Here is a 23,449-nt window from a genome sequence, read left to right as displayed (position 1 = left end):
CTAATGCCACTATCAAAATTTAGATTTAAACAATCACAGTAAAATTTTGCATTATATATCGTGATATACTGAATCGTAACCCATCGCGTATCGTTACACGTATCACAACGCCAAGTTTTTGCTAATACACAGCCATACTGTACCATGACTTTTTTGAATGGAAACAGAAGAACTAGACTGCAAATAATTATCCTACAAAAACTATAAAGGAAAAGCTCTTCAAAACTGGAATAAAAGTGTTTGAGAAAGGGAAATGATTGCTGTATTTCGAATGGAACACTGGGGAACATGCATATGGATAATGTTACAGGGCTCGTCCTCCAAAAGAGGGGGAGAAAAAAAAAAGAGAGGGAGGGAAAAGATAAAATGAGAAAAAAAAAAACCTGGGCAAAGAAAATCAAAGCTATCAAAAATGAGAGCAAGACCGCCACACTCACTCTCGGCTTTTCTTCCTCCTTCTCGCAGGAAAGAGATATACTATTGAGCAAAGCGCCTTGCCATGCCATTAGTGCAGTCGCACAACAAAGGAAATGAATAATAGAGGCTGATTTCAGCAGAGCCAGAGGAGAGCGAGAGAAAGAGAGAGAGAGAGAGAGAGAGAGAGAGAGAGAGAGAGCAAGCTTCCCATTCTATTCCCTCGCTCTTTCTTTCCTCTGGCAGCTCTGCATTGATCTCTCTCTCTCCCTCTTCTTTCTCTACTTCTCCTTCCCTGCATTTCTCCACACCTTACTACTACAGTACCTCCACTTCACCCCTCCGCTTTTTTCTTTTCTTTTAATACAAATACAAAAAAAAAAAAGCAAAGTCAGTCCACTCCGGTTCAGCCCAAACTGGCGCTCCAGTTCGCTTCCACAGAATAGCTCAAACCCCACACAGTCGGGCTGAGGAAGGGGAAAAAAAAAGAGAACATAAAAAGAAGAAAAGAAAGAAGAAGAAGTGGTGGAGTGGCGGTGGAGGGGGGGCAGCACAAGACGCATGTGGTTATAATTACACCCAGGCAGCACATAGAGCTACAGCCAAGCTGTGGATCACAAACCCGATTGACTCTGGAAATAGAAAGGGAATAAAGAAGAAAAAAAAAAGAGAAAAATAAAAAGCTTGAGCGAAAAAGAAGGAGAGAGAGAGAAAGTACACTGTCTCATTAAATCAACGACACCATACTGTTCCTGAGCCGAGCGCTAGCTAGCATGCACTCTTTTCCATCTCCCGACTTTTTCGTGACTAATTTCTCTTTTCTTCTGCTGGGTGCACGTCAAACAGTGATGTGAGCTGGAAACACTTTTTCCTTTTCTCTCTCTCTCTCTCTCTCTTTCTCTCTCTTTCAATCTCTCTTTTTCTTTCAATCTCTTTCTTTCACACACATTTAAAAACCAGGAACATACCTGGAGGCCAATTTATGAGCAGACCCTTACCTCCACGAGACTGAATGAGCTGAGCTGGGAGAGTGTAGAGTGTAATTGGTTGGTAAGGTGGTCTGCTCAATCAGAGCGTCAGGAGGAAATGTAAAACGTCTGTAAATCCGGAGATCAAATCCGATTAAATTCAGCTTTTAATATAACTACATAATCTCCACTCACTGACCTACAAAAAGATTGAGCTTTTGTTGGACGTCCTGAAAATGACCCAAATTACAGGTTCCATTTCATTATGGAAGATTGTAAAACACTTACTGAACGAATTCAGATCAAAAGTGCTTCTTAAAGTGGGCTTTCACACCTACCAATTTTTGAGCAAAAAAAAAAAAACTAAATAACAGGTGGGAAAAAAGGTGCTTTGAATCAAGATCCAGACCAAAATTTGGTCAGGGCAAAAGAGGCGTTCTTGGTCAGAATCAACTGAACCAGTTTGGTTTGTTTGCATTGTGAAAACACTTTCTAGATGATTCAAACTTTCAGACTAATTACAGGAAGTTGAGGCAGTCTACTCTCACAAACTATGGGCGTTTTCACACCTGTAGTTGATTTCTATGGATCAGTTGATGAATTTGTTTACTTGGAACTCTTTTTCTTTATGTGTTTGGTTTGTTTTCACACAGACACAAACTTAAACACAGCAAACACGCACCAACAAACCACATAAGCACATTGTCTCCTCTGATTGGTCAGAGCTGTCTGGAGCAGGAGCAAGAAAGTAAATATAGTGAGAAGATTCTGTGTTCCAGCACATATATACATATATATGTGCAGTGTGAAGCTGTTTTAGCACAGAACACTGAAAATCTGCAGCTGTGCTTCTAAACACAGTGATTTCAATGGGACGTGCAGCACAGATGTACACATAGTAAATAGGGTCGCGGCAAAGCGAGCAGTGTAGGCTGCACAGGCCGAGTGTGTAAACAGCATGGAGCAGAGACAGTGTTTATTCTTTTTCATAGTTGTGGCAATTTATGTTATCTGGCTAATATATCAGCTTAAACTGTGCCTCATCAGCAGTTCAGCTCAAATAAAAGGAGTATATTTAATAGCTGGTTCAGATCGAGATCAAATCACGTTTTCACCACAAGAGAACCGCTCCAGAGTTCGTTTGGTACTGGACCAAGACCACCTCCTCTAGCTGGTCTCAGTCCGGTTGTGTTGGTTCGCACCCAAGTGTAGGCCTGTCACGATAAGAATTTTTTGTGGACGATATATTGTCTCAGAAATGATTGCGATACACTATATTTTTGTAATTTTAAGACTACTAAATGCCACTGACATAATGATAACAGAATAGCATAAAAAGGTATTTATACACTTTTAAAGACATCAAGAATTTAAATAATCATTTCTACTTTAGTCCACACTGTGTGTATGGAGTCAAAGTTATTGAAGCATGACTGGCTAAAATACTGTTCACTGTTATATGTGTGAACAAACATACAAATAAACACAAATGACGATATCACGCTTATCAAAAATTATTGAGGTCATGTTCATTTATTGTACGATAAATCGATATTGCAATTATTGTGACAGGCCTACCCAAGTGTCATTACTGTTTCCACACCTGCTCAATTGAACCGCACTAAAGTTACAAACGGACCAGAGCCAGTTTTAACCAAATCAGACTGTGCTGGTAACACCCTAAACACCCTAAACAATAGAAGAAGAAAAAGAACTGCCGTTGTTTCAAAATGTGCCTCTGCAATATTGGTGCAACAGATTACGCTGGTGATTACTGTGTCCACTGTAACTGTCGATTTACTCAACTCAACAAACTGACCAAAATTCTACAAACCAATCAGTGTCAATTATAGAAGGACAAAAAAACATAGGTTTTCAGGAGGACAGAACATAGCAAAGTTCTTAATGCGTTTAGCCACTAAACTGAAGTAAAACCAAAACTAACTAAATCAAATCTATACAACACTAACAAACACAAGAACCTTGGTCTCGGCTTCAGATTAGAAACCAAACCCCATCAGAGTGGTAGCTGTCAATGATCAGACCAGGGATGCACCAATATACCGGAATTTCTGGACAGATAATGAAAACTGATAACTGATAACTACACCACACTTTGTTGTGGCTGATACTGATACTAATATCAATAATCAGACAGAAGAGGAAGGATCGCTGATTAATTATGCATTACCTTGACATACAGCAGTACTATTTCCGGAGTGACTTACCATGGTAAGTATGAGTGCATTAAGGTGATACAGAAAATCAGATCTTTTTCATATACAGCAGGGGTCAGCAATAGGCTGCCCAAGCATTAAACATCTGGCGCGTGAAGTTGTTTGCACTATAATGAACTATAATGGAAAAAAATGTATATATACATAAAATGCTTCCCTGGTGAGCTTTTGTTTAACTTCCTCCCCTGTCTCTTTGTCACGCTTGGCGTGACTTTCGTTTTTGCCCGTTTTCGTTTTTTTCCGCCCATTTTTGGGTTCCCTATCTCCTTATAAAGGCGTTTTTTTCCCCAGCCATGTCCCAATTCACTAGCCAGGGCAATGGTAGTGTATTGGACCGCGACCCTGATGACACAGGTTTGATCCTGCATGAGGAACAGTGTGTTTTTAACTATTTATTTTTTCCTTTCTTCTTGGGTTTACCTGCTTTGAGATCAACTGTTCTACAATTGGGTTCAACAACCCTCTGGGTTGGAGAGCTACTAGTCTGTAGTATCAAAATAATCATTAGTTGCAGCCCTAGATCTTTGATAGGTACACTACAGGAACAAAAGTATTGGCACAACGGCTGATTCATTGTTCTTAATTTCTTTTGATAAAAATGATTTAAAATGAGTTAATTCTGCTTTTGTTGAAGTAACTGTCTCTACAGTCTAGTAAAGGCTTTGTACTTTAGTTTGGAGCATTGCTGGTAGGAGTTGATGGTATTCAGGCGAGGTCAGGATGTTGGATGATCACTAATCCACCTCAAGCCCAAATCCACAACTCATTCCAGAAGTACAGGTGCTGGTCAACGAATTAGAATAATTTGAAATAGTGCAATCATGAAATTCTTTGAATGCATTTTTTGTGCAGAAAGCAAATCAGGTGTTCACCGCACCTGTCCTACTCGTTAGACTAATCACAGAACTCGTTACCTGGAAAAAAATTTGCTCAGCTGAGCTTTCCAAAAGGCCCATTTAGGCCATTTAACTGTGACACTGTTGTTTTATTGAATTAGAATAATGGAGAAACCGTTTCATTGAATTAGAATAATTTTTATTATAATTACAATCATCACTTTCTCAGTATTTTGTGGCTGCCCCCTTGGCTTGTATGACTGCCTGAAGTCTCTGCGGCATCGATTTGACCAGCTTGTCGCAAGTTTCCGCACTCACAGCTTCCCAGGCAGTGGCGATGTTCTGCTTCAGTTGGTCCAGCGTAGTAGGCTTTCTGTCGCGAATTTTCCGCTTGACGATGGCCCAAAGGTTTTCAATGACATTGAGGTCAGGCGAGTTGGCCGGCCATGCCAAAACTTCAAGCTGTTTTTTAGTGAAACAATCTTTGGTCGACTTTGCCGCATGAGCCGGTGCAAGATCCTGTTGAAATATGAAGTCTTCTTCGCCGAACTGTTCCTCAACAGTCGGAATCAGGAACGTTTCCAGAACATCTTGATATATGGCAGCATTGACAGTCTTCTTGAGGAAGCAGAGTTTCCCTACACCTTGAGCGGACATGCATCCCCAGACCATAACGCTCTGGGGAAACTTGACGGATCTTTTCCCGCACTCGTGGTTGTAGGTTTCGCCACCATGACGCCAGACACGAGGACCTTGGTCACCGAAGGAGATGCAGAAGCGTGATTCGTCACTGAAGACCACTTTCTGCCAGTCTTCAGCAGTCCACTCGCCGTGTTCTTTGGCCCACTTCAGCCGTTTCTCCATTTCTTTCTTGTTCAGCATCGGTTTTACTGCTGGAACGCGAGATTTGAAGCCGAGTTCGCGCAGACGACGGTAAGTGGTTGATCTGGAGACGTCAGCGCCGGTCTGCTTGTTCCACAAGTCGGTGAGCTCGGAAGTGGACTTGAACCGGTTGCTGACTGCGATCTTTCTCAGCTGCTTGTTGTCGCGAGCAGAAGTTTTTTGGACGCCGGAACAGTTGGTGCGCTTGCTGCAGTTTTTCTTGAGAGCTTTGCAGACGGAAGACTGGCTGATGCCGAGCTGCTCAGCAATTTTAGTTTGGGTCAAGCCTTGTTGGCGAAGGGCTTGAATTTGAGCCACTATTCCGGTTGAGAGGTCGCGCTGCTTACCCATGATTGATTTTACAACTTAGAAATTCTACTCAACCCTGACTTTATAATGCACAGTGAACACTCTTCACAGAAAACAAAAATTCGAGCATTTATTCTAATTCAATGAAACGGTTTCTCCATTATTCTAATTCAATAAAACAACAGTGTCACAGTTAAATGGCCTAAATGGGCCTTTTGGAAAGCTCAGCTGAGCAAATTTTTTTCCAGGTAACGAGTTCTGTGATTAGTCTAACGAGTAGGACAGGTGCGGTGAACACCTGATTTGCTTTCTGCATAAAAAATGCATTCAAAGAATTTCATGATTGCACTATTTCAAATTATTCTAATTCGTTGACCAGCACCTGTATTGCCTAGAGTTTACAGTCCTATAACTGCTCCACAGCTCAATGCTGGATTACGTCAGTAAATTACTGGTGATTTAAAGTACATAATGAAACACAATCATAAACGTATAGTTTGTTAATAGTTGAGGAAAAAGTCACTGCACTCTGCACTACAGAGCAACAGCCATAAGCAAATATTTATAAAGCACCACCACTACAGGTCTGCTTCAGTCCACCTCAGCTCTACTGTGGGTATTGGCTAGTGTCAACTGTTCTTGTAAATCACGCAGTGACATGCCCCGACACACATCTACCCATAATTTATTGAGCCCAGTGCACCACAACACGAGCAATGCTCTTTTCTTGGCCAAAAAATAGATTTCTTACGAAATGCAGAGAAGAGACACAGCCGGATGGCCTACTGTGTGGTCACCTCATCTCCCCTGATTGTGGTATGGCATCAGCCCTTACATATCTATGAAAGGGACATGAATGAGGGATCATCTGGATCAAACAAGATACATAATTAACCTTAGAAGCATTGCTGAAGTCACCGGTGCAGGTTTGCCACTGTAGATCTTGTGGTTGTCAGTTTTGGGGTTATAAATTTGAAAAGAACAACAGTGAACTCCAATGTGCTTTAGGTCCTGGTTATGCATATCTAAATATTGTTAAGAGCCGAGGATTTTGTCAACATTTTGCCTTCTGTCCAAGCAAAAATGTGGTGTTCCTCACTGAAAAAGTAACTTTTTGAAATGCTCTGTTTTCATGTGAACTGGCAAAAAGGTGCTTGATTAAACACTGACATTTCGTGCATGTTTCTGGCTAAATCTCAAATATACTTACTCACTAGAGCTGGTCGATTAATCGATTTTATCGATTAATTTGAATTTACAGTTAAGGACGATGTGTTTTTATGAAAATCGATTTTCTCTGAGTTTTAATTTTCAGCACCGATGCTACCCTGAGCTTAGCCCCGCCCCTCTCTCCCGCGTAGACAATATTTAGCTACTTTTCAGACAACTTTTTTTTGTAAAAAGCGACTAGTGACAAATCTAGCGAAAACTGATTTATGTAATTTACGTAAAAATAAAGTTATTTTGAGACGTGACTTTAAAAAGCAACAGAAGATGTTCATTTGTTCATTTGTATCATTTCTAACATTTATTTCTAACATTTATTTCTAACATTTATTTCTAACATTTATTTTGAGTGTTTTGTACTCACTTTTTTCTCTTTCACAATGTTAATCCTTTACAGCTTCAAAAACATGTATTATGCAAATTAGGCGATGACGTCATTTAGCGACTTCTAGTGACTTTTAGAAGATTTTAGTTTTAATTTGAAAATCTGATTTTTTTTTTTTTTTTTGGCCATATCGCCCAGCTCTACTACTCACTATATAGTGAACAACGTGAGTCATAAAACTACAGTGTCTATCTGCAGAAGAGAAATAAATTTTAGATTTTCACATATGAATAAAGGTATATATCATTCTTATTAGATTTAGAATACGATTTGTGATTTAAAACCACCGTTTTCTTTTTTTTACCCAGCTTCTCTAGGAGTAACTGACTCTACTGTGCAATGAAGACTTCCAACTAGATGATGAAACATTGCTGTGATGATTCTATTGATTCCTTCAGCCACAAGAGCTTTAGTAAGTTCAGGATGTTGGATGACCAACACCCTACTTCCCAACTCATCCTATTCAAAAGTACTGAATGGAGCACCATCTTTTGAGAGAAGAGCATTCCACTACTCTAAAGCTTAATGCTGGGAATATATTTGACATAAAAGCCTGATTATTATTACTATTATGCCACAAATTATTACTGTCCAAAAGTGTTGACAGCTTGTGGACCTTCATCAGCCTTCAGTGTTTCAGTATTTCAGTTCTCAATCGTTGACCTTTCAACCAATGTTGATTCCATTCAAGACTTTTGGAAGCTTCTCGGCTTCCCCGTGTTTACTGCCGTCAGTGGGTTACAGTGGCCATTTTTCAGCGGCGGCAGCGGGCGGAAAACAAAGCACCGGCGGCACTCGCTCGACGGTTATGCCAACCTTTGAGGGCCAGCGGTCCCCCGTGCCTGCTGGGCGAAGTCATCCATATCAGGTTTAAAATAACCACACATGAGACCTAACCTTTACACGAGACAAATGAAAGAAGAGTGGGCTCGAGCGCATCAGGAGCAGGCCTCATTCACAGGCGAGCGGCGCGGAAGCATGACCTGGATTACCGTTCGCTGCCTGGAGGCCAACACTGAATGCCACATGAGGTGACAGGAAGCATTCATCTGGTAAAGCACCGACACTGCAGCATCAGGAGCAGCCGAGGCAAACGCATGGGTTTGGGGGTGGGGGGTTGGAAGGTTGGGATGTGTGGTATGCATCGATACACACCTCGTACACTGCAGGTGTGCATGTGTTTGGGCTTGTTAGCAGCACAGCCGTGCTGACATGCACAAGACGAGACGGACGTTCGGCAGTCTGGACCCAAGACTGTGTATATATACACTGACTGGATGATCCCATCGCCCATTTATTTTCTATAGAAAAGAAGCCAAAAGTATTCACCATGTTGTTGAATTTACAGCCAGAGTCTGCATAGTAGAGACCAGAGTGGGGTTAGACTTGCCTTCTCATTTGATTGATCTGGCCCATGCATTCCATTCTAGAGAAATGTAGCCAAAATTAGCCACCATGTTGTTAAATTTGCAACCAAAGTCTGCCTAGCAGACACCAGATGCGGAGCAAGATTTGCCTAATCTTTTGGTAGACCCGCCCCATTCCATTCTATGGAAATTAAGCCCAAATTTGCAGCCAGAGTCTGCCTATAAGACACCAGATGCAGAGCAAGATTTGCTTACTCATTTAGTAGGCCCGCCCCATTTCATTCAACAGAAATGATGCCCAAACGGTCTGAAATATTGTTAAAATTACAGCCAGAGTTTGGGCAGTAGATATCAGCAGAGCCAGAGGGGGGGTTAGACTTAAGGACCTGGCCCATTCCATTCTACAGAAATCAAGCCAAAATGATCCGCTATGTTGTTGAATTTGCAACCAAAGTCTGAGTAGTACAGACCAGAGGCAAAGCCAGAATTGCCTACTCATTATTCGATTCTATAGAAATGAAAACAAAATTATCTGCCATATTGTCAAATTTGCAGCTAGAGTCTGCCTAGTAGACCCAGAAGTGGAGGCCAATTTGCCTACTTATTTGGTAGCCCCACCACATTTCATTCTAATAGAAATAGAGTCTGCATAGCAGAGAGCCTACTTATTTAATAAACCTGGCCCTTTCCATTCTATAGAAATGAAGCCAAAATTATCTGGTATGTTGCTGAATTTGCAACCAAAGTCTGCCTAGTAGACACCAGATGTGGAGAAAGATTTGCCACTCATTTCACTCTAAAAGAAATTAAGGCAAAACTATCTGCAATATTGTCAAATTTACAACCAGAGTCTGCATAGTAGAGAAAAGGGTGGTGTTAGACACGCCTACTCATTTTTAAAAACTTGGCTCATTCGATTCCATTAAAATGAAGCCAAAATTATCTGTTTTTAAATTTGCAACCAAAGTCTGCACAGTACAGACCAGCGGCAGAGGTAGAGTTGCCTACTCATTTGGTAGACCCGTCCCATTTCATTCAATAGAAATTAAGCCAAAATCATCTACCATGTTGTCAAGTTTACAGAGACTATTCATTAAGAAGACCCGTCCTATTCCCACACTGCCTTTATTGAGTTTTAAAAGCAGCCTAATGAACCAGAAGCAGAGTGATTTTTTTTTCTACTGGATATCCAGTTTATCCAGTAAGTGTAATGGTTTAACAGTACAAATAAAATGTGTGTATTTTATAACAAAACAATTTAAGTCTCCATTAAATGATAGTACCAGAGCCAAAGCTACTGCAGTCCAGTTTAACCCCAAACCCTAAATTAAAAGAAAATAAAAAAAGGTTTCGGTCCAGGCCGAAAAAATGAATGTGATGGCAGCACTGACCAAGACCAATTACAAATACCTAAAGTCAATCACATCTAGCTACACTAACATTAGCTGGCTGGCTAGCAACTAATTCAATCAACTAATTCAATAAAACAATAAAACAACTAATTTGATTTAATTTGATCAAACATCAGACTTACTGAAAAGAAAAAAAAAACTGTAAATAACTTTGCACACAGTGTCTGATAATGCAACTAGCAGCAAAAACACACACACACACACACACACACACACACCACTACATGACCAATACTATTATTAACTAGCTGGTAGACTGACAGCTTGACTAAAACTCAGCTACTCCATGTAATACAGATGAATGGTCTATTCAAGCTTAGGCAGTCACTCAAGTCAATTCCTAAGTGTCACTTTAAAAACGGATTTCTGTGGTAGCTTCACTTCTAAGAGACGACCCATGCTTCTAAACAGTCATTGGTCTGTGCATTCTGTCCTTAACTGAACTGAACTGGATTAAACTCTGAGGTGGATTCAATACAGTGACCACATTGATGACAAACAGGTTAGCAAAAGTTAAATTAATAGACAGAGATTCCAGACTAGAACACGCTGATCTACGCAAGCACACAGGCTACACACATATATAGATGCTTTGGACACTAAAAAAAAAAAAAATAAATGAAATATTACCGCTTTGAATGGCAGCCTGCCCAGGAGTCTGCTGGTCCTCCGTCACATTGTCTTCTACTGCCATGGAGAAGGAGAGAAAGACGAGAAAAAGAAAAGCAAAAGAGAGAGAGAGAAAAAAAGAGAGAGAGAAGAAAAAATTAGTCAACAACAAACACGGCAGCCCAGAAAATCCTTGGCTAAACAGTCTCGGCCTAATCTGTTCAAATCTCTTAAGCGCAGATTCTGTGTTTTGTTGTTTTTGCATTGATATTCAGAGAGAGTGTGACTTTTTCTCCGGGCTTTCGCTCGACCTGAGCTTCGGGAAGGAGTTGTGTTTTTTTTGTTTTCTAATATGCAGGAGTTTTTATTTCTGTTCTTTTTCTCTTTTTCTTTTCTTTTCTTTCTTTTTTTGCAGCGAGGCCCACAGCCACACACATAAATCACTTATTGAGTTGAGAAATAACACGATAAATTATAAAAACTCCCCTCCGAACAACAGATTCGCCGTCGTGAACATAGCGGCCGGAATGCTCCGTCCACCCTACGGATAAACCGACGACAGCGATCATGTTCCTTAGTGAGAATGGAAAATGCACTTTAAAAGAGAAAGAGAAGAAGAGGAAGAAGAAGAGGAAGGGGGATGGAAGATGCCAAAAATTGTAACAAACTGCATCCTCCTTCTCCATGTGCCAAGCAATCGGCAGTTCAATACAGCCTCGTTACCCACAGCAGTTCTGCAGCTTGTCCTTCCATTAGCTGAGCCATGTCTGTGCATCCTAATGACTCTCAAATACTGCTTGGAATGGAAGCTACGGGTTCCTTAAATGAACCCCCCAAACCTCCCACCCCCCTTTACTACAAATCACCACCACAACCACCACCACATCCACAACCACCACCATATGCACCACCACATCGTCCACCACCACCACCACCTTCTTCTATTCCTTCCCTCATTCTTATCTTTTTTGTCCTCGCTGTTTAGACAAATTCATTACACAGCAATTGAGCGCCTTTTGACGACCATTGTGTTCAAGCCTTACGTGCTGTAAAAAAAAAAAAAAAAAAAAAGAACGAAACCCCCCCTCTCAAAAATTCACAAACCAGCACACTCAGAGGTGCCTGCTTCATTAGAGCCTCCTTCGCCTTTCTCTCCCAGTCTAAAACTGGAAGCGCTCCTGTCTTGCATGTCAGGTGCGGAGAGCTAAATGGATTTTAGCAGCGGGACCAGAACAAAAGACTCCCACCTGCTCCATGGAAAATGAGGCTTCTCCAGGAGGAGGTTCGCTCTCCTCGCCGCTCCTTCTCCCACCGTCCGAATAAGAAGAAAAAAAAAGAGAAAAGAAAAAATAAAAACCAGCCCGGGCCTTCCATTATGCCTTCCCCGCATCTAGCCTTTCATTACCCGAGCACAGGAAGAAGCAGGGGTCCTGACAAGAGCGCCCCGCCGGGGGCCCAACGCCAGAGACCAGGCCTGAACGGAGTCTTTTAAAAAGTCCTCCATTTGACATAATTAAGTCAGAAGCCAGTGGTGCTGGAGTAGGTGGCCTGTGTTGGGAAACAACAGGGTGGCGGCGGGCAGCTGTGGCCCGCTCCAGCCCGCTCCCTCTCTTCCGAAAAAGAAAGAAAAAAAAAAAACAGAAGAAAAAACTCCACAGGACCTCCAGTCAAAGCCCGCCATGGAGAGAAATCAAAATTGGGACCGGTTGGATCATTACAATAGCGCAGTTCTCTTTCACCGCGTTGGCAGCGCTGACTCCGGCCATTCAGAGCGCGGAAGAAATCTCACTTAGGAGAGGATTAGAGAATAAGAAGGCTGTTTATAGCACCTGTATGTTCTTTACAAACAGGGGAAACTGTTTATTCTGGCTTTTTTATGCACTTGTAACAGTGTGATCTCTTTGCACTGTGATTGCAAATGATTACTGCAAGTAGTGCTGTGTTCTCTGTTCTCTGGCATGATGTGGATGTGCTTCATCCAGTACTTTTGGGATGAGGTTTGCAGAAGGAGGTTGGAGATGATTATCACAGCAATGCTCCAAAATATAGTAGTAATTTCTTCTGAAACTATGAATGAGAAGGTGTTCCAATACTTTTGTCCATACTGATAATGACCAAATCTACTGCTTGCTTATATATGCTAATATTACAGATCTGTAATCACTAGGGGTGAAACGATTACTCGAGTAATTAGAGGTACTGGATGAAAAAAATTGATAGTTTAATTTTCTTTGCCTCGAGGAATCGTTTTATTAGTTTTAAAATGAAGCATTGAATTTAGCGTGGATTTTTAATGTGAAACAGCGTACTATTTCGTGTTTTATTTATTACTATTTGTGTTTGCAACTTGGAAATGTATGTTGTAAATTTAAAAATTAAACCAACTGGTCATTTATTATTAAGTGAAATTTCTTCTTTTCTCTTGTGTATTTTTAACTTGCTTTTTAGTCAAGCAAATATGTTTGATTGCTCGATTAATCAAATCGATTTTTCAGTAGAGTACTCGATTACTAAAATAATCGATAGCTGCAGCCCAAGTAATCACTACATATAATTATTGTGGGTCCGTTTCTGGACAAGGACAAGGCCAAGTCTTATATTATGTTTTCCTTTCTATACATAAAAAAATCCATCTGAAATTCTGTGTAGCACAAGACTAGGCTAACTATCTGTTTGGGAAACTGACCCAAATAGTGCAATGCAATCAGTGCTAATAAGAATCAAACCTGATAGTGACTGTCAAATTCTCATATCTCAAAAAGTGGTAGCTTTACAGGAGCTGAAAAAAGGATTTAAATAGAAGTCAGTGTAAAAGGATTTTAATCAAAGACATTTTAGAGCATTTCTATTGGCCCATTCATAATTAAAATTGCAAATAACATGCCAGATTCACATTATGCCAAAAAGAAAAACCAACAAAAATAGAGATACAAAGTTTTTGACTTGGAGCGACGACCTCTTTTAAAGTAAAGTGCTTTAATTAAAAACGTATAATTTAAAATACTATAGTGTTTTGATCTGAAATAGACTAAAACCTGTACATAATATTAAATAGATTTAATTTCTGTGCTAAAATAAAACAAATGCCCTGAACTATCGCAGATTATTGCTCAGTGGCCCAACAGTGGTAGACTCTGTACAGAGCCCACAATCCTGTGATCAATAACCCAGAGCTCTAACCACTCTAAGCAAGCACTGAATAATCCCATCTACTGTTTTATTTTAACCAAAATAAGCCTCATAAATATTGTTTTGAATATATCAATATCTATGATATATTGCCCAGCCCTACCTCAGAGACTTAAAGAGACCTGTAAATTTAGTGGACCTGAAACTAGACCAATTGAAATCATAATTAATTTACATTACCTCTCATTATCCACTTAGAACTAAACAGGCTGTTGTGTTATAGTTTCTTTAAGATTGACGTGTGCAAATGAGCTATGTTTTGATTGGTTGGCTTGTAATCGGCTTTATTCAAAAAGCAGCCCAGGTTGAAATTTTCCTCATAACTTAAGCATAGTTTGGATAAGTTGGGCTGGATTGATGTAGGCCAAAGAGATGGCAGGCTGTTTTCCCCTTAGTTTCCATACAGTTAGATCTTTATAACACACTGGGCCGTTTCATTCAATTTGAGCAGGGTACTTCACAATGCTTATTGCTATCTTACACCGCGTCAACAGTATTTTCACACTTTGCGCCTGTGCTGTTAATATAGCTTCGGTTTAGGAATAATACATTTAAACTGATGGGTGTGGTGGTCTGATAGTGAGGTGTGTTCAGGTAAGTTTCTGGCGTGTTTCTATTTTGGTGGTGGAAAACACAGAAGCTCCACTGACTGATTAAAACCCTGACAACAGCCAATCATTGAGAGAGAGAGAGAGAGAGAGAGAGAGAGAGAGAGAGAGAGAGAGAGAGAGAGAGAGAGAGATAGAGAGAGAGAGAGAGAGAGAGAGAGAGAGAGAGATAGAGAGAGAGAGATAGATAGAGAGAGATAGATAGATAGATAGATAGAGAGATAGATAGAGAGATAGATAGATAGATAGATAGATAGATAGATAGATAGATAGATAGATAGATAGATAGATAGATAGATAGATAGATAGATAGATAGATAGATAGAGAGATAGATAGAGAGAGCGAGAGAGAGAGAGAGAGAGCGAGAGAGCGAGAGAGCGAGAGAGCGAGAGAGCGAGAGAGAGAGATAGATAGATAGATAGATAGATAGATAGATAGATAGATAGATAGATAGATAGATAGATAGATAGATAGATAGATAGATAGATAGATACTTTATTTATCCCGAAGGAAATTTAGGAAGAGTCCATTCCTATAGGTGCGCAGAGTACAAGTACACCCCCGCTTAGTAAATACACGGACACACTGCAGAGCACAAACCTGACTTTTACCTTAACAATAAACAAATAATAAAATAACATTGCTGTTCCCTTAAATGAGCTGCTGGCGTACCATTCCATTGTAAACATACAGGTTAATATACTCTGCTGAGACGCACAAAGTACCACACTGGTAAGATACAAACACACCAAAGTCAGAGCTCACCTGACTCTTAAAGGGAATTGCAAGTGACACACTGATTGGTTTATTTCATGTTACACCCAAAATTAACCACACCCATGATTAATTAAGAGAATTAGTACATGCCTTTTGCGCATTTCGAGCTGTGTAAGGTACATTTTTTGCAGAATAATGATACCAAATACACACCAACACTGCCTAAATCCAGCTGTGCGTTCCACAATTGACCAGTGCACTATACATCACTAAAATAGGGCCAATATATAATAGTAGGAAGAGCATTAGTAAGCCCAGGAAGTTGGATGATCACCCTGCCTCATATATTCTCAACTCTCCAGCTCATTGCAAAAGTAGTGGATGGAGCTCAATCATTCCAGAGAACACAGTTTTACTGCTTTATAGGTTTCCTGTTTAATTATCTGCTCTAGAGAGTCCTTTTCTATTGGCAATAGTTCTCTACAGGAACAAGACAAGCTGCGTTTATTAGTGCACATTTGTGTCAGCAATGGGCCCAACTTAAAGTACAGCTGAATGGATCCATTAGAAAGAGTGTCCACAAATATTTGGACATATTTTAAGTAGTTCGTGCTTGATGAACAGTGAAAAAAACCTTCTTTGATTTCTAATGTTTTACAAAGTCATGCATTGCTGACAAAGGTACTGTGTTCATGTGTAAGTGGAAACCGTGTGTATGAAATCATTGTATTTATATACATTGCTTTGTAAGAGTCATTTTCAACTGTTTATACATCACAGCCCGTCTTGTAGAACCAAAATCACACACATTAATTTAAATGAACATAAACACACTGCCAAATTTACAGCATTGTCTAATAAAGATAACAATAACAAAATCTATACTGTATTTACTAACATATACCTGCTTCTCATGCTTTTTTGCTAGAGCTGGGTATGATGATATGCATCACGGTAGAGTGACTACAATTCAATATATTACATTATACACTGCCTGGCCATACACTGGCCATACACTACATTATACACTGTGTCCACCTGGATTTAAGTAAGTAAATGATGTTGGTTGGGTTGATGCTGCAGTTGGTCTGCAAGTTTAGGTTCAGCAACAGTATGTGCTGAAAGAATGAGGTCAGCTGACTACCTGAATATACTGAATATAGACCAGGTTATTCCATCAATGGATTTTTTCTTCCCTGATGAACACGAGCATGTTCCAAGATAACAATGTCAGGATTCATGGTGCTGGAATTGTGAAAGAGTTCAGGATTCAGGGAGCATGAGATCATCATTTTCACACATGGATTGAGAGAGAGTTCACCACAGAGTCCAGATCTTAACCTCATTGAGAATCTTTGGGATGTGCTGGATGGAGAAGAGCTGCTTTGTGCAGTGGTCAGACTCTACCATCATCAATTCTGCTGTAAGATCTTAGTGAAAAATTTATGCAACACTGGATTATAATAAATCTTGTGACATTGCAGAAGCTTACTGAAACAATGCCACAGTGAATGCATGCTGCAATCAAAGATAAAGGTGGTCCAACGAAATATTAGAGTGTGACTTACAAAAGTCAGTTTAAAAACACTATCAAGTTTATAAAACTTGTATAAGAGTAAAGTTTACTTTAAGTTTTCTATCCAATGAGAACAGTGGAATCTAATGACAGAGTACAACACTGTCCTCTAGTGGATGGAGTTTAATCACAATACTAAATGAACCACTGTCTGCCACCAATCTTGTAAATTTGCATGTAAACTAAACATTAAAAATTGATACTGTGATTTAAAAAAAAAATTGAAATCTTTACAATACTGCAATACACAATATTACAATATTTTATAACGCCTCTAATTTCTGCTTCTACACTTGTCCTTGTGTGTTAATTATGTAAACTCATACTGAAACCTCAGTACCAGTATTAGAGAAGTAGAGTTCTTTTTCTTTTGCGAACGTGAGCAAGTTTTGGAAACCTGCTTGACTACCAAACGCTCAGGTCCAAGTCAGGCGCGCAGTCAGAGCATGTACACGTGAGCTTAATGAATTTCTCCTTCACCGTGGAGGTCTGCGCACATTTCAGTCCGGACAGGAGGGGGGTGCTTAATAAATCCCCCCACAGCCGAATGGGAGATGGGTGTGAGGGGAATTCATATTTTTGTTTGATTACCGTCCCTGTCGGCGAGATCCGAGGAGTTGGGGCAGAAAATTCCCTTTAATGACACGTTCAGAACTTCTGCATTACGGCAGCAAAACAGTCATTTGTCACCACTGCGTTCTCATTAAAAAAAACTTTCTGCCATTTAAACCGAGCCAGGCGTCTTCTGTCTGGTAGGACCACTGGTTTTTAATATACAGTACATAAATGTTGCATACTGTGATCGCTTAGCCCGCTGAGCAAGTGATTAGCCGTTAACAATGACAACGATATGAAGTCTACAGCGGAACCTGCTGCAGCGCCGGAGCCACTGATGGGCACGAAGGGAGTTATGGTGGTGCATCCTGAGGCTCAGGCGCTGCGCTGAGGAGTAAACGCCTCATCATAGGTTCAGCTTAGCGAATGTAGAAAAAAAAACGACTGTAGAGTTTGGGGGAATAAAGCACAGCACTATAAGTAATACACAAATAAGTAGAGATGAAATATCACAGTTGATGATATATATTGTGGATATCAATCTGAAAATACTATTAAATATTGTGATATTATTTTAGAGCCATATCGCCAACCACTTACAGCCAAACATCAGCAAATATTTCTTCATATATTTTCAAACTATATAATTCCACCTTCAACATGAACAATTAAAACTCCATAGAAAAAAAAATCTAACGTAAAGGACTAGCTAAGAATGCCCAAAAGAGATGCACTGATGAATGTGGATATCAAGCTGATATCAGCAAAAAAAAAAGATGGATCTATTTACAACATTAACCCTAGTGTGGTGTTCATATTTTTGTTACTCGTTTACTTTGTTATTTGTATTTAATTCAGCAAAATTAAGCAATTTTACATTAAAATGCTTTACACATGCTTGCTTCACCTAAATTGCAAGCAATATAAACAGCTTACATGGTTAATATTTGCCCTTTACCTTTCTTATGTTACATTTCTTTCAAAAAGTGCTACTCTTTTTTATTAGTTTTTTAATAAAATGTAAAAGAAAATGAATTAAACTCAAGATATAAGTAGAACATTTGTTTAGTTTCAAATTTACAAATGAAGCAATGTTTATTAGCCCTTGGCCAAACATACTGTATGTAATATAAATGTGTGTTTTTTGGGGGGGGGGGGGGGGGGGGTACAGTGTGTGTTTATCGAAAATGTGTTTTGATATATGTTTTTCACAAAAAAATAGCCAATGCCAATGGGTTTGAGTTAGAAAAAAATTTTTTTTAGTATCATTTGATGAAAAATGAAAACGGGTCCCACAGACCCAAACACCACACAAGGGTTAAGTTACTGTTAAAGCCCTTTATTTGTTGCAAGCTAATTTTAACCCCTTTCTCAAAGGGTCTTAAGTCTCTGCAACATCTCCTGTTTAAATAGGGCCCAACATCATAATATTTCTTAATATAGGTCTAAACAATACAATTTCAACTTAATGTGATCAATTAAAAATCCACAGACTAACTGAAGCTAAGAACTTGTGAAGAACGCCCAAAACAAATGCTTACACCTACAAATTTCTGAAAAAAAGTAATTTAGCTTAATTGGCAAGAAGAAAATGGGAGAAAATTAGAAATATATCTTTAAAAAAAAAGGTCTGGATAATATTCAATATAAATACTGCACAATTTTACACAGCATGGCTCTAGGAGAAATCTGTACAAATCTGTACAAATCTTGCCAAAAGTTTCAATATGTTTATCAATACTGCAGATTGGGTATACACTGGGCCTGCGCAGTTTGTAACAGTGATGCTTTATCATACAAAACAGATTATAAATAAACAATTAAATCTAAATATGAGCTGGTTGGTTTAAAACACAGATTCAGACTCAGATCTCAGATCATGATTGAGATTGCACGAATGGATGGACGGATGGATAAAGAGAAAGACAGGCAGGTTCTCATCTCTCTCAGTGGTTTGTTTAGTGTGTACTGCGCTTGTTTCTGGATGCCGACCAGGTAGGTCCCGGCATGAATCATATTTTGGTAGAGGATGACACTGGTGAAGTGCAGTGGTAGAGCAGAAGTGCTTTGTTTTACATATTTCTGATGATGAAAATGCTGCCTTGCACATGCAATTTGTACTGTAGCGGAAAGAAAAAAACAAAAAGACATCAAAGTGCCCTCCTTTCTTCTCTCAACACTCTGCTCTTTCTCTCTCTTATTCAGCCGCACTGTATTTAAGCAAACCCCTGAAACTAACACCTCAGACTGCTGAAACCTACAGCCTGATCGGTCTGATCTGCAGCTCAAATCATCTGTGGTATTAATATATAAATATATACATCAACTTAACTGCTACTGACATTTAATCTTCTTCAATATTACAGTGGAACAATATGAGATCAGGCTCCGCCCCTTCACATACTGAATAAAACCACTTGTATCCAGAAACTACATATCATTGAGTGGGTAATAATCTAATAATTAAATAACTACAGAAATGTTGATTTTACAGGTGATTAAATAATGGGAAGTCACATGCATGCGCTCAAATCCGATTACAAATCTAAAAATCAAACTCTCTATCAGTTTCTTGGACTTAATATGATCTAAGAAATCTGAATATCGTCGCTGTCCTATGAAAAACACTTATCTCTACTTTTGTCGATTTTTAGTTTACTACATAATTTGAACAGACAAACTGTTCCTTACAATTTGCCAATAGAAACTCTTCAAAATGACCTGAAATAAACTATTTTTACATTGACTTCCAATTAAAGTATACAAGATTTTTTTTTCTCTCTCCTGTAAAGTTGCTGTTTTGGAGAAGTGTTTTTTTATTGGACAGTGACGATATGCTGTTTATGTTAGGGATGCACAGAAATTAACATGTAAGAAATGTTACATTTTTTCTCACTTTTCAAATTAAAAGCAATTACAAAAATATGTATTTCACACTGAACATTTTTTACATACCAACAATGCACAGCACAGATAAAAAAAAAAAATGTTACTCATTGTTTGGTATCATTTATTCAGTCATTTTACTTACAGAGCCGAACACAGAAAGTTGCTGATTTTTTTTGCTGAAAATTTTTGGTTGCCAAATATTGTAGGTTTAAATGTAAAAGTAAAAGCATTTTACCAACAAGTATTGTTAATTTACACCACAGTCAATTAATTTGCTGCACATATATAGCAGCTACTACTACAGTAAAGGCAATTTATAATTAAATGATATTAGTCTCTAATTCAGCCAAACACAGAAAGTGCTTTTTTGCTGAATTATCAACTAAAAGGGTTTGTTGCCAAATATTTGTTGATCCCCCTTTTTAAGGTTTAAATATAAAAGTATACTACAGTTTTACGGAAAAAACATTATCCATCACAGTCAATTAATTTTCTGTGCATGAATAGCAGCTACTAGCAAACAAGAGTCATCTATGATTATTTTACTATTAAATTATAATTAATTAGCCGCTGTTTAGTATAATATTTCCGCTTGCCAAATACTTAGTGCATCCCTAGATTATTATGTTTACGTGACCACTTGAAAAGTCATAGTGATAGAAGTTATGGCCAATATTCAATATCAATTCTGCACAATTTTATGTAGCATGGCCAGATCTAGGAGACATTTGTAGAGTAAAAAACCCTTAATATTTCTCAATATGGTTACCAATACTAAAGATTGGTTATGCACTGGGTCTGGGCAATATGTGACAGTGATACTTTATCATACAATACAGATTAAATCGATATTTGGGCTGGTTAGTTTGGAGTACAAATTTACTCAGATCTAAAATCATGAGAATGAATGAATCAATGGATAGATGGACAGACAGACAGACAGACAACAGATAGAAGCAACTACTCAAGCAAAGGACATTTATAATGCAGTTAAATTATAATAAATTAGTCACTTTTTGGTATAATATTTCCAGATATTGTCAAATATTCTGTGCACCCCTACATTATGCTGTTTATATCAGTTTACAGCAGAAATCTGATTATATATCAGATTGCTGACAGCATGTTAACACATTTAATATATAACAGTTCACTTTATTGCTTGAATTTAAATGGTTATAAGTGCTTTTAGTAACAGCAGGCCAGCGTTTCGCTAACAAAAGGTGGTCATTTATACCACAGTCGCAGCTACTACTGGAGTAAAGGTCATTTATAATGCGATTAAATTACTCATAACATTAGCTTTCAACATATGGTCCCACACTCCTCTCAATGCATTACTGCCACCTTAATATCCACACTAAAACGGTGCAGTAAAGAGCCTGTTTTAAACCACTGCGGGTAAAACCGGGAGCCTGACACACGTCACGGCCGTGCGCTGGATTCAGTTCACACGCTAACAGCAGAAAAGAGCACATGAATAATCTTAAACGTGATGAACTGCAGCGAGCGCTCTCCAGATCTACAGTGCTTCACTAATTCCTTCTCAGAAAGCTAGCTATCCTCTACACGAGCCCACCGGAGTAATGGACGCTAAGCCCCCCTTCTCCGCTGAAGAGTGGAGTGGAGATATTCATGCAGGTGTTCCAGATAGCAGGGGACATTAGCGGCGCCGCACGGCAGAACAATGGGGCTGTAGTACAGGCGGGCTGACCAGGAGCGAGCCCCTCATCAGGGGAATCAGCACTCAATTTAGAGCGGGTCACGACGGGTCAAACGCCCTCAATTAAGACTCAAAGACGAGATGCCAAAAAAAAAAAAAAAAAAAAAAAAAAAACAGGACCAGGCCCACGTCCTGACAAGTGCCTATTGAACGCCCGGCCCACCACTGAAGGAACAACTCCACCAAAATCAAATTGGCATGCTAATCATGACTGTAAGGTAGTAGCCTGCAATTAGCATTATGCAAATGAGTTCAAGCTAATTGGGGGGCTGGTACAGTAGCTTTCACTTTCTGTTAGACACATTAGTACACTGATCTGACTGCTCCAGCAAATCAAACTAATTAAATTATATCATGTATGTCAAAGGATATGCTGACTTCAGCTGTACATATGCATAAAAAAGGCAAATTAATCATTTGACCAAGTTTGGCCCCAATGTCCTGCCATATTTCACTCTTTTACAGAGTCTGGTGACGTATTAGCGAAGTGAAGTGGTTTTATTAAGCAATGTAAACACGCCGTCACTACTGCTGAGTTCAGAAAGTAGATTACATTTTATTTTATGTTTAAATTATGAATTAAATCTCATAACTAACCCTCACTGCCACCTACCTCTCTCTCTCTCATTCAACCACTTTCCAATCTTTACACGTAAACTGAATTAAATATCAAAACTATTTTCATTGAAACACATTGCAATATTGACATATCAAACACATTAGTACACTAATCTGACTGCTGCTGGAACTCAAACTAATTATATATTTTGCACATTAAAAAAAATATGCTTGCTTCAGCTATACATATACATACGTACATAAGTGCTGTCAATGTTAAACTTTAACATGTTAATTACAAAAACAAACAAAAAAAAGGCAAATTAATAATTTTACCAAGTTTGGCCCTAATGTCCTGCCGTATTTCATTCTTTTACAGAGACTAGTTTTATTTAGCAATGTAAACATACAGTCCCTACTGCTGAGTTCAGAAGGTAGATTACATTTTATTTACACTGCTTTTAAGTAGGTGGGATATAAACACAACACAAAAAGAACCACTGTCTGATATCAAAAATCAATACTGTGCTTTTGAGAATCAATAGAGCAATAGAACAATATATATTGTTTTTATCGTGCACACACACAAAAACTTGTATCTCCAAAAAGTATTTTTAATTAATAGCTCCTAATTAAAGTCAATGTAATAAAATTGCATTTTTTTTTTTTCATTTTAAAGCATTTATGTAGAATCATTAGACTTTGGACATAATGTAATTGTGATTATTCAGATTCAAATCATGTCAAAAAGTGAAAAAAATTACTTTGTTACCATTACCATTACATTATACATGAGAAAATATATATTTTTGGTCTGTGGCTTATGCATGTTTATGTTTATAAAAGATACATTTTCAGGAATTCCTTATTTATTTCTGTATGAAACAAATGTAGTGAATATTAAATCAAGCCACCACTGTATCAATATCATATCAATATGAATGATGAATCTGTATTAATGTAAAGAAATAAAAAAAAAGTCTAATG

At 38.7% G+C, this 23,449-nt stretch overlaps 1 protein-coding gene across 9 annotated transcripts in view; it reads right to left on the bottom strand.

Annotated features, from left to right (window-relative positions):
- Nucleotides 1–23,449, bottom strand: part of LOC103026130 (zinc finger protein 521) — a 250,362-nt gene that overhangs the window by 211,399 nt on the left and 15,514 nt on the right. For 5 of the 9 annotated variants that reach the window (XM_049483079.1, XM_049483073.1, XM_049483072.1 and 2 more), the window contains one exon: nt 10,668–10,724. The exons of 3 other annotated variants lie outside the window; for them this stretch is intronic. Coding sequence is in view for 4 of the 6 variants with exons in the window: in XM_049483073.1 (XP_049339030.1) it covers nt 10,668–10,724 (57 nt within the window). In the remaining 2 variants the exon portion in view is untranslated. The remainder of the gene's footprint in view (nt 1–10,667; nt 10,725–23,449) is intronic. One more of the 9 variants, XM_049483080.1, reaches the window with a different exon arrangement.

This window comes from Astyanax mexicanus, chromosome 8, assembly GCF_023375975.1.
Source record: "Astyanax mexicanus isolate ESR-SI-001 chromosome 8, AstMex3_surface, whole genome shotgun sequence".
Taxonomy (NCBI): Eukaryota; Metazoa; Chordata; class Actinopteri; order Characiformes; family Acestrorhamphidae; genus Astyanax; species Astyanax mexicanus.
The sequence above is the reverse complement of the archived record's forward strand: the minus strand, read 5'-3'. Positions and strand labels throughout refer to the sequence as shown.